General features: G+C 28.7%; 1 protein-coding gene across 1 annotated transcript; it reads left to right on the top strand.

Moving 5' to 3' along the window:
* The first annotated feature begins 117 nt into the window (after positions 1 to 117).
* On the top strand, positions 118 to 3,426 carry LOC107014996 (ACT domain-containing protein ACR11-like). The gene is made up of 10 exons (XM_015215139.1): positions 118 to 758; positions 1,402 to 1,459; positions 1,556 to 1,678; positions 1,793 to 1,887; positions 1,983 to 2,067; positions 2,170 to 2,229; positions 2,544 to 2,599; positions 2,725 to 2,830; positions 2,948 to 3,016; positions 3,125 to 3,426. The coding sequence occupies exons 1-10, from the start codon at positions 610 to 612 to the stop codon at positions 3,185 to 3,187; spliced, it is 864 nt and encodes a 287-aa protein (XP_015070625.1). The 5' UTR covers positions 118 to 609; the 3' UTR covers positions 3,188 to 3,426.
* The last annotated feature ends 8,834 nt before the right edge of the window (positions 3,427 to 12,260 follow it).

Genomic DNA, 12,260 nt, shown 5'->3' with positions numbered 1-12,260 from the left:
GCTTCAGTTTTTACTTGTAAAATTACATTAAATATGTTATTGTATTTTTATATGTATATATAAAACTAGTTATTATAATTTATGAACGGTGTAAACTTTATAGATTTTTCAAATAAAATAAAATGTGAGGTGGTAATTTTTATTTTTTATATAATAAAAAGGAATAAGTAAAAAAGATGAGGAAGTAGCTTTGAGGATCATTCATATCTTGCCCATTGGTTCTTTGGCTTGTCTCTCTCAATACAATCACAGCTTCACAACACTGCAAAAAAAAAGTGAGAAAAGGATGAGATAAAATTGAAGTAAATTTCTAAGGCTCAGCTTTCATCAACAAAGACAAACAAGGCCCATAATTTTATACCTTTTCACGTATATTATAAAGAGGACACCTTCCATTATAATGGCGGATACTACTAGAAGAACAATCAACACTATTGCTTCTTCTTCTCTTAAAATTTGCTTCTTTTCTTATCTTTCCATTTCCGTGATTCTCTTTGGTTACTTCCTTTAGTAGTATACTATTTCACTAAGAAACCCAGAGTGAAAAAGACGCAAACTTTTTTCCTTTTATACAGCTATTGTTCAATTTTTCAATATTCTTGAACTGATATGGCTGTGGCTATGGCTTCTTGTGGGAGCATTTCTGGGGTTTATGCTAATTTAAATGCAATTGAGAAAATACCCATTTCAAGTTCAGTTCTCTTCAGAGGTTCTTTTGGTTTGGATCCTGTACAGAGAATATGCCTTGTTTCCAAGAGGTAATCTTGAGTTTGTTTGATTAGTTGCAGACCCAACAAAGAAAATTTCCATCTTCTCCAAGTTGATTGATTAATATCTCGAAATTTTAGTAGCTCAATTGATTGACTATTTCGATCATTTCCCTTTCCCCTATCCCGAATGTATTTTTTTAAAATTTGATTCTTTTTTTCTTTTTGATGTTAACTTTCTGTATCCCTAACCAGAATTATCAAAAGCAGATACTGTAATGGTTAGACAGATAATTAAAAATTAATTCCGAGCCCACAGATTGCACTGTGTGTCCTTTAAGGAATTTAATCCTCTGAGTATTGCCCAAGGTTTCGGGTTAATTTGATGGCTATCAGTTATGAATCTTCATTTTAGAATTTTTGTTTTCTCTTTTAGCAGTATTGAAGTTTTTGTCTAGGTTCTTGTAGGAGTGAAATAAAATTCCAAATCTAATAAAGAATTGTTGATTAAAATCGCGATGCAAAGGGTATAATCATGGATTGGTTGAGTGTTTAGTAGTGGAAAATTTGCAAAATGATAATGACTGGAGCATCATCCCACTTTCTTAAAGTTCATAAATTTACTTTATCCTGGAATTTAAGTGCTTTGTGTTGCTTCGACCAGGAATATAATCTACATGTTGTGCTTTTTCAGATTAGCTTTTTCTGAGAGTACAATTATTCCAAAAGCATCTTCAACTGCAGCTGTTGAGGTATCTAATTGCATACCTTAATTGATTGAAACAACTTTTTCCCCTTGTTTTTGTTTACTAAATATATTGTTTTTGATTGATGGGACTGGTAATCAGGATGGGAGTTCCCAAGATACTGCTGTCCCAACGCCCAAAGTCATAATAGATTTGGATTCGGATCCAGAAGCAACTGTAGTGGAGGTTACCTTTGGTGATCGCCTTGGTGCTCTTCTTGACACAGTAGGATTCATCTCCTATTGATTCAAGTCAAATGCTATTGCTGGAAATTCTGGAGTCGATTAGGCAGAACATCTTTCTCTAGTACTGCCTAACTTTTACTGAATGTGTTTACAGATGACTGCACTAAAAAATCTTGGACTGAATGTTGTCAAGGCTAATGTCTATCTAGATTCATCAGGGAAGCACAATAAATTATGCATCACACATGCGTAAGTCATTTCGGATTCCTTTATGCTCTTATGTCATTTCTTGATCTAATTATATCTAGAAATTCTGATTGTTCTGTTATCGGGGATTTTTTCAGTTCTACAGGTAGAAAGGTTGAGGATCCAGAGCTGCTAGAAGCAATTCGATTGACAATTATCAACAATTTGATGGAGTTTCATCCGGTAGCACTGCAATTTCAGCCATCACACAGTGGATACTTGTTAAGAGTACCTCTGTGGTGTCTTTTATGGCTGCTTCTTCTTACTGCATAATTTCTGGTGCAGGAATCTAGCTCTCAGTTAGCTATGGGTGAAGCCTTTGGTGCTTTTCAACCAAGTCAAAAGGTTGTAAATCCTTTGTTCTTTTTCATAATTTTCCATGTGTGGCCATGCTAAACAATCTTCCTATTCTTTTTGTATTTATTTGGAACTTCTTGCATTTACGTCTCATTATCCTTTGTTCCCTTCAAGAAATACTTTATAAAATTGGTGATGCATCTTCAGCAGATTCTACTTAGGCTTGCATAGTGCTTGCTCAATAATTGAGAATAATGCCTCTACCTAATGCACATGATTGATGCAGAAACATCAGTAGTTTAATATTTTAAAAGTCTAATGTTAATCATTTATGTTTTGTTGTTTATTGTGCCAATTTTCAGCTTGATGTGGACATAGCAACTCATATCCATGTCTATGATGATGGTCCTGAACGAAGGTCCGTTTAATAATATTGTCATATTTGTTGCTCTCAGACTAATGTTGATAAACAAGTAGCTTGTCCATAAGATGTCATTTCGTGCCTAACTTGAAAGACGATAGTAAAACGTTGCTGTTTTGCAGCTTACTGTGTGTAGAGGCAGCAGATCGACCTGGATTAATAGTTGATCTCGTCAAGATCATTACTGAAATAAACATTGATGTTATATCAGGGGAATTTGACACCGAGGTCAGACTTTTACAGGGTTGTTTAAATCATATATACTTGAAGGATGAAGCTAGCTATACTCCTTCTGATGATTATGAATTAGTGGCAGTGTAGATTAATACATCGATTCTGTTACAGGGACTGCTAGCTAAGGCAAAATTTCATGTAAGCTACAAGAACAAAGCTCTCATCAAACCCCTTCAACAGGTTCGTAATATTGTTGTGTGAAGCAATTTCAATGATTGTCATTGTCATATTTACCTGTTTGTCTCTTGTTACGTTTAGCTTGACAGATTTCAATCTGTAACCTTTCAGGTTCTTGCAAACAGCTTGCGTTATTACTTGAGGAGACCAACAACAAACGAGTCAAGCTTCTAATACATCGCAGCATGAGAGATAAGACAATCAGTTGGCTTAACCATGCACTTTTTAACTGTCACTACAAAACGTATGTTGAAACATGCATGAAAAAATCTAGAAAAGAAAAAATATAATTTCATTACTGCTCTAACATTGTAAAATGCTACCATCTATACAATCATCGTCTTTGAATAAACATTTCCAAAGTGGTAAGAGGCATTGATATATACAACTCAGTATCAGTTAAGGCTTATGAATCATCACTGCCCTGAATTATGAGTTTTCAGCTTTATTTGAATCACTGAAATGGAGGGAACTTGCTCAAGAGAGCTAAATAAGTACTCTTATCTTCTATTGCTTTGGGAAAGACCAAAAAATAAATAAGGGTATCTAAAATAATTGTGTAAAATCTAAAAATCAAATCAATCAAGTATTTAAATTATTAATAATGCTCTTATCATTTTAAAATTCTGAATCTACCTCTGTACGCGAGCGAGAGAAAGTTGAATGAATGAGTGGCAGATGAATTTTTGGTATTCGAAATTCATCAACTGAGAGAAGATAAGAGTGCAAGTTGGACCACTATTTTATGCCAAGGACAGATAGTAGCCTTCATAATTAAAGCAAAATTGGACACCCAAAATCTCTTTAGTCTTTTATATTATTTTTGTTAGAATATTTCCATCCAAAAGAGTTTAATTCAGAGGAACTAATTAATTGATAATGTGTTCTAACTGCCAAATATTCAATTATTTTCCTAGTTAATCAGTACGTTTCTCATTATTTATAATCACCAATTATCATCAACATCTTCTTTTTTTTTGGCTGTTTTTTGAAATTTTCAGTTGTCTAGAATAGTTTGGTCAACTTATAGTTAGTTTCACCGTTGGTGGATTTTTTTTATACCATATTTAGCTTCCACGATAAGTTTTAATATTCTTCTTAACGCTTATTGATGATATTATAAACGTCAATAACATATAGTTTGTTTTGGAAAGAATAATATAGTTTGATTTGACATAAAATTTAATAAAATATAGAAAACTTTTCATTCTTCTTGTTTTAAACTAAAATAACGTCAAATATATCAAAATACTTTTTCTGACTTATAAATGAAACTATGATCAAGATCCACTTTTATAAATGACTTTTTTTTTATAACATGCACCTATGTTTGCTAATATGGTAGGGGAGGCAGAGGCGGACCCACCATTGCTAGTACGGGTGTATGTATATTTGTTAATTTTAGAAAAAATCACGTGTATATATATATAAAAACTGATGGAAATTATGATATAATTAACAATAAACACATATAAGAAGTAGAATGTTCTTATGTTGTTGGTACAAGGCAGAGGAACTACCACAGTATCAAGTTTTGAATCAAGTTAGAGTACTAAATTTTATTATTTTTATTTTAAATTTAACTTAGAAAATCATATGTGGTGCATTCGAAGTCTTCAGATCCTGATTTTGGCAAAAGGGGAGGGGTAGAGGAAAAGTGAATGGCTTAAAAAAGGAAGTTAAGTCGAATTTAGTGAGTCGTGATCAAATTATTTCAATTTATTTGACAATCCTAATAGTTTTGACTAGGGGTGTCAAATAGGCGGGTTAAGTTGAAATTGAAGATATTACAATGGGTTGAATAGAAATTGGGTTGGGTCTTAACCCGCCCAAGTTTACTTTGAGCTCAAATGGGTTGGGCTCAAATTGGGCTACAAAATGGATTGGATCTTGACCCGCCCAAATTGACCCGATTAATCTCAATAATTTAACATATTGATATTTAACTTTTATAATCACAATTTGAATTTCCACTCAAGAATTTTTTGTTAAAAAGGTAACAAATTGTTAGATAAATTCTAAAAGATGTTAAATAGATAATAATCTATACCTTCAATATAGGAACATATCTTAATAAAAGTTTTAAAACGGGTTGAAATTGGAGATTGAATTGGGCTCAACTGAGAATTCTCTTCAAATGGGTTAAGCTTGAATGGGTTGAGATTGAATCCAATTCAAATTATCTTGAGCCCAACCCTTAGAATTCTGAGCGAATTTCCTATGTTTGGCTTATTTTGATGCCCCTAGTTTGGAAAGGGGAGAAAGAACCATAATTTATTGGTTAAAATAATAAATAAAAGGTTAACTTTTGAGTTTTAATCCTCCAATATATTCTTTATAATTTTTTAAATATATATTTGACTAATATTATCAAAGATGAATGTGGATGAGATAGCATTTGAATGATTACTCAAAACATACTATAGTTCACTAGACAAATTCACTCTATTTATCTATAATTCAAAAAGACGCACAAAGGCGAAATAGTTTACTTAAAAGAATTAAAATGGATCAACTATTAATATTTTATTTTGAAAGTTATTCAATCAATTTACTTATATGAAGTTTTTTATCTTAAGCTAATGCTTAATTAGAAATAAGTCAATAACAACATACTTATTTTAAGTATTTTATGACCATCTCGACTGAGTTTGATTGAAAAAAACTATAAAATAAAATTTAATATTTTTCTAAAGAAATTATCCTAAATTAAGAATTCACATGAGATATTATCTCAATGTCAAGATATAATGTGAAAACGAATAGTAGACTTTCAAAACAATAATGAAGTTTAAAAAAATTAAGATGGATTAATAATTAATAACCCTAAGAGGATCAACTATCCAACATAATTTCACAATTTTCTCAATCTCTTCATTTCACATACAAAAATAATTCCTTCATTATTTGCTAAACTCAACAACAAATTTTTTTGTTTCCATAAAATTGACCTATTGACTTGCTTTGCTTGTTAGTATTATAGTTAGTGTTGTTTAACTGGGGTATAATATATTATAATGAATTTAAATTTGGGAAAATGCATAAGTACTCCCAAAGGAGATATATATTCATGTTTCTGAACACTATTTAAATAATAATTTCGTACTTTCTTTGTCTTCATTTACTTGTTCATATTTTTTTGTTCGTATTTACTTATTATTTTTGACAAATTAAGAAAGAACAAATTAAATTTTTATTATATCCTCATTTAAATTTCTTGAAATTTTTTTAGTTTTAATTCATCCTTTTTGAAACTATAATTAATAAGGGTAAAACTATAACTTTACTATGTTAATTATTATCTTAATATGTATTTTATTTCTAAAATAAACAACTAAATAAAGACAATTTATGACATATATACACCAAAAATGAAAGTGATTTAGTAAAATAAAAATATACACTAACTAACTCTGATGGTTTATTTTTCGACATATGGCATACATAGATTTGATTTAATACAGACATTTATGTGATTTTTTTTCTCAAAGAAGTACGTGAATGTTCTGTGAATTATGGATCGATTTCCGATTAAAATAAGATGAAAATGAAATTGATTGTTGACTACTTGACTTAAGCGTAAAAACGTGTATATATTATCTTATTTTATTACTTAGAAGAGTCAAATAACACTAACTATTCCTTTGTACTTCACTTTTATTTTTCACTTTTTAAAAATAATTTTTTATTTTTACTTGTCATCTTTTGCATATCATTAAGAGAAGACAATATTTTTTTTTATATTTTACTTTTAATACTATATAATTATTTTTTAAATTAATTTTCAAGGCATCATTTATAATAAGAGATAAATTTGATAAGAGAAAAAGATAAAATATCCTAAATTGTATTCAGATACCATTCGTCATACTTTTGAGACACTGATATTTCTGTTGTTCAAAAACTATATCATTTATACATAGATATACCCACGCTATAATCTTATCTATCGATATGACACTGGATCGATAGATAAGATTACGACACGTGTTCTATTTCGTCTTCTATTATATATGTTTTAGTATTTGGATAGTAGAAAAACACCAATATTTTATAAGTATGATAGAGTGCATATCATATACGATAATTTGAAATATATTTATCTTTTTTCCTTAATAAAATATATGTATTCATTATTATTTTTTTAATGAGTATACAAAGTCAAATGTGAAAGCGAAAATGAATGAAATAGTAATTACCTGTAATACGACAACGTAATGAACACGTTTTATGAGTTCTGAAAGCAAGGCTGAATATGCTTTGTTTTGATATATTTTATATTTACTTAAAAATTAATTACACATACAATGTGGCAGTAACACAATTTTCAATGAACAAATATCTCCTTCGAGATTGATAAGTTATTCAAGTGCTCACTTCCCAATGTAGAATTTTGTAGCATTTGGTTAACGGATTAAATTGTTATTCATTATATTATAGCGAAAGAAGGGTCAAAAATATTCTTGAATTATAGGAAAAAGTTTAAAAATATCCTTCGTTTATTTTTGGTTTAGAAATATCTTTCCGTTTACCTTTTATACCCTTAAAATGAACAATTTTCTTTTTATTTTTTCTTTTTAAAAAATATTTATTATATGTCATTCTCCTATTGAAAATATAAAAAGCTCACCTCAATTAGATTATTTATCATTATTTATCCAAACTAAAACATATACTTCTTTAAGATAAAAAAAATTTTAAAAAAAAAATATTATAATTTTTTATTATTTATTTATTTTTGGATCTAATTCTTCTCCATTTCCTCAATTTTTTATTTGAATGGTAGACTCATGACAAAAAAAAAATAAACGGCTAATATTAATTAATTAATTAAATCAAAACATGATATAGGTGATTAATATTTTATAAAAAAATTATTATTTCATACTCATAACAATTTATTATTTTATTAAAAATACATTATACACATTTTTTTTTATTTTTCTACTTAAATTTTCCCTATTATTACGAACACCCCTCTTCTTTTTTTAAATTTATTTTTAATAAGTTAATATTTTAAATAAAATTATTGTGGAACTTTTTCTTTGAAAAGTTTTGTTTTTGGTCATATTTTATTTATATCACGGATCAAAAAAAAATAAGTTAATAATTTTTTCTATTTATTTATTTTTAAAAAAGGAACATAGATATTGTGGCACTATTAATATTTTTATGATATACTAAATATTTAAAATAAGCTTTTTCAAAAAGTAAATAAATTAGAGAAAATACAAAAAGTACTAGATTTTTTTTAAAAAAAAATTGGGATCTTGAAGAGGCATATATATTTTTGATTTAAATAGATAGTGGGAAATAATTAATAGAGATGATATTTTTATTTAATCTAAGAAGAAAATGATAAATAATAAATATTTTTATATAAAAATAAAAATAAAAATAGATTATTAGTTATAAAGGTATAAAGTTAGTCAAAAAGGTGAATGAAATGGTATAAGTGGATCAAAAAGGTGAATGAAAGGGTAAATGTGAGTCAAATAGGTGAATGAAAGGGTATTTTTAGATCAAAACATGGATGGAGGATATTTTTAGACCCTTTCCTATTGTTCAGGGTAGTTTTGGCCCTTTTCGCTATTATAAATGAGATAAATAACTTATCTTATCATTTTGTTTAAATAGTGACATAAATAACTTTTAAAATTAATTTCTCTATTTTGATTTATGTGATATTTTTTCTTTTTTTAGAGTCAAACAATTTAAGTTTAACTGTGAATTTATGCGTGAAATCTTTAAATATTTTGAAATTATATTTATATATTTATAAATTATGTAGAACATACTATAAGTCTCAATAATTTAAAAATTCTAAAATATATAAAAAATAAGAAAATTTTACTATAAAAAGTAGACTTATCTGAATATTGAAATTTAAAAGATACTATATAAAATAGAACGAAAAAAATAATATTTTTAATTTATACAAGCTAATAATTTTATATATATCAAAATTTATTATGCGGTTGTGTATAACTTGAAAGTCAGAATGAACATGTAATAAAAATGCATATTTTTAATGCGGTTGCACATAACTAATTGGATATGTTCAAGGAATATCTTAAAGTTAAAAATGTTCACAAGTCAAATTATAAATAACTTTGTTCACTCTTTTGATCTACGATGTTCCTGTTGAATTTGTTCATCGTTTAAATTGAAAAAATAATAATTAATATTTGAAAACACATTTTTATAACAGCTATTATATATAATAAATTATTTTTATTCAATAAATCTAATTATCCACAAATCTCGAGCTAAAAGATTATATTGAAAAAATCAACACATATTATTTCAATATATAGTCTTTAGCTTTTTCTATGCATCCACTTACTAAGAATATTTCTAACTTTTTAATTAGGAAAAAATATTTAAGTTTATTTAAATTTTAATTAAAATTATTATTACGATATTAAATTTTGAAAAGAATATTTTTTCTCATGCACTATTTAATTGTGCATTTTAAAAGTATATATATACTGATATGGATATAAAAAAATATTATATAATTATAAATAGTAATATGTCAATATGAACACATATATACTATTAAAATACACCGATAACTCAAAACAATAAAAAATCTTCCATAAAATTTAATATTATAACAATAATTTCAATCAAAACAAAATATTTTAAACCTTTTTTTCCTTTTAATTAAGGTGAGCAATTTATGAAAGAACGTGTCCTACTTAAAATGCCTTGTGTAATAAGACAGATGGAGTGGAGAATATCATAGAACATACAATAATATTTCTGATTGTTATCGTTTTCATCAATTATCCCCTACCAGGATGGATCTCAAGGGTAGTTACGCTATCCATTTTATATGTTCATTTTCTTTTTTTCATGCATATTAAGAAATTATAAATAAAAAAATTATTTTATTTATTTACTTCTTAATTTTTTTAATATTTTATAAACAAATATGAGAACGTTAAAAAATAAATAATATTACTGATTGTTATTATTTTCATCAATTATCCCCTACCAGGGTGGATCTCAAGGGTAATTATTCTCTCCGTCTTATATTAATCAATCATTTTTCTTTCTTCCTGCATATTAAGAAACGGAAAAAGGGTTTAATCCCTCCACATAATTATTACCCTCTATTATATTTTGGAATTAAAAATATCTCCGTCGTTATTTTAGGAGATCACAACTATCCTCAAAAGTTAATACTCTAATTTTTTAATGACGTGACAAGCCACATGGGACTAATCCCTCTTCATAATTAGTATTGCCAACTAAGATTCACTACAATAAAACTTGACATTTAATAGCGACAAAGTTGCCACCAAACTCCAAAATATTGCCACTAAAGCTTATAGTAATTTTTAGTGGCGACTAAGGCTCTCCATCAATCATTCGCTAGTAAAACTACTTTTTCAACAAAAAAAATATGACAATTAATATTCGATTGCAAACTTATTTTCTAAACTAAATAACTTGCAACATCAATACTAAAAACATCCACTACTAGAAAATAGGTCTGTTGCAACACAAGAATAATCATTGTCATAGACTCAAAAAGTACTGCAATTACATTATAGCAACGGAAACTGGTGTGTTGCATATAAGCCTGTTGCGATATGTCTATAGTAACGGTTTTACAATTGTTGCAACACACTATCTATAGCAACATTTATTCTTTAGTCTAGGACGACACTTTTCTGCGGTTGCTGTAACAGTTGCAAATCGTTTCAAAAGACCTATAGCAACAACTTTATTATACAACTCGGTCTACTCTATTACAATGGTTCTTCTAAACTATTGGAACAATGTTATTAAGCTATTGCAATATACTTTTTAAATGGTAAACTATAATATAATGATAGAAGATATTAAACCAATATGTACTTCAACTAGTCGCATCCATATATTAAAGATAAGTACGCATGATCTTGATTTACAATTCAAGAGTTAACATACATTGATGTTCACAAAAATTAAGCCTAAACATAAAAATAATCCTATAATGTTCTAGAATTGACATACATTCAAGTTCACAAAATTAGGCCAAAAAATAGAAAGTACTGAAGCCTTTAGTTTACTCCTAAGTTTCATGGCAATATCATAGCCCTCTATATCTTCTGCACTTCACTTGTATATACTCCACCTCCAGTCAGTGATGCAACTTCCTTCAAATCTAAAACACCACAAACAAACAAAAGGCCATGAAAAAAAATATACTTGCTAAAGGGGGAATTTTTCATTCTACTTTCAAAATAGTTTAAAGTGCAAAGGTTTGACTATCAAATTCAACTCAGCTAAAAATTAGGATAGAACTATTGATACTCATGTCTGATAAAAATCAACTATCTGGAGGAAAAGGCGGCTGCGTCGGAGCTGCTTCCACGTAGCTCGCTGATCAGAGAATGAAAAAGAGAAGACCAGATGCTGGTCATCTCTGTGCTGCTGCTGGTCATCGCCGGAGCTGCTGAAAAAGAAAAAAGAATGGAGGGAGGCGCTAGGGATATCGCCGGCTGCTGGTGTTGTTTTTCTCTTTCGTTTTTGCCGGAAAAGAGAAAGAGATGACGCTGCCTTGAGCTCGCTGGCTGGAGCTTGTTGTTTTCGTCGATAGAGTCTGCTCGCTGTAGCTTCTGGCTGTTGTTTGTCACCGGAGGAGAAAAGAGAAGCAGGGATGAAGAGGGGATGAGAAGAGAGAGTGGGCGCCGCTGCTATGGTGAAGGATGGGGAGTGGAATTTTTTTAAGGGTTTTGCTTTTGGTAGATTAAAATAGGTAAACCAATTATTTTGATCTAGATCGTTGATTTTTAAAGAGAAGTAAGACTGAGATTAAATACTAGAGATCAAAAATTTGGATTAAAAATGAGGCTTTTTCATTTTACCTTTACAATTAATTAAAAACAAATCTTTTGGCGGGTGTAGTGAAATAAGTGGAGGGAAATAATTAGGGAAAAATAATTGGCGGAACTGTTGTCATAGAGTACCTAAGGCGACAGTTTGTACAAATTGTTGCAATATAAAGATACTATGGCAACGCTTGCAGTACTAATGCAACGATTTAATTCTCGAAGTGTTTCATTACGTCCAATTGTCTAATGCAAAGGTTATAACCGTTGTGAATGAGTATCTAGTGCAACACATATTTAATTGTTACTAAATAATTGTTGCTACAGACATGTTTTCTAGTAGTGATCCAATATTATTACGAAAAATCATGAAAATTACTTCTCGATACACATTTCCTACTATATAATGCATCATTATA

Source organism: Solanum pennellii, chromosome 3 (genome assembly GCF_001406875.1).
Source record: "Solanum pennellii chromosome 3, SPENNV200".
Lineage (NCBI taxonomy): Eukaryota > Viridiplantae > Streptophyta > Magnoliopsida > Solanales > Solanaceae > Solanum > Solanum pennellii.
This window is presented reverse-complemented; position numbering and strand designations above follow the sequence as displayed.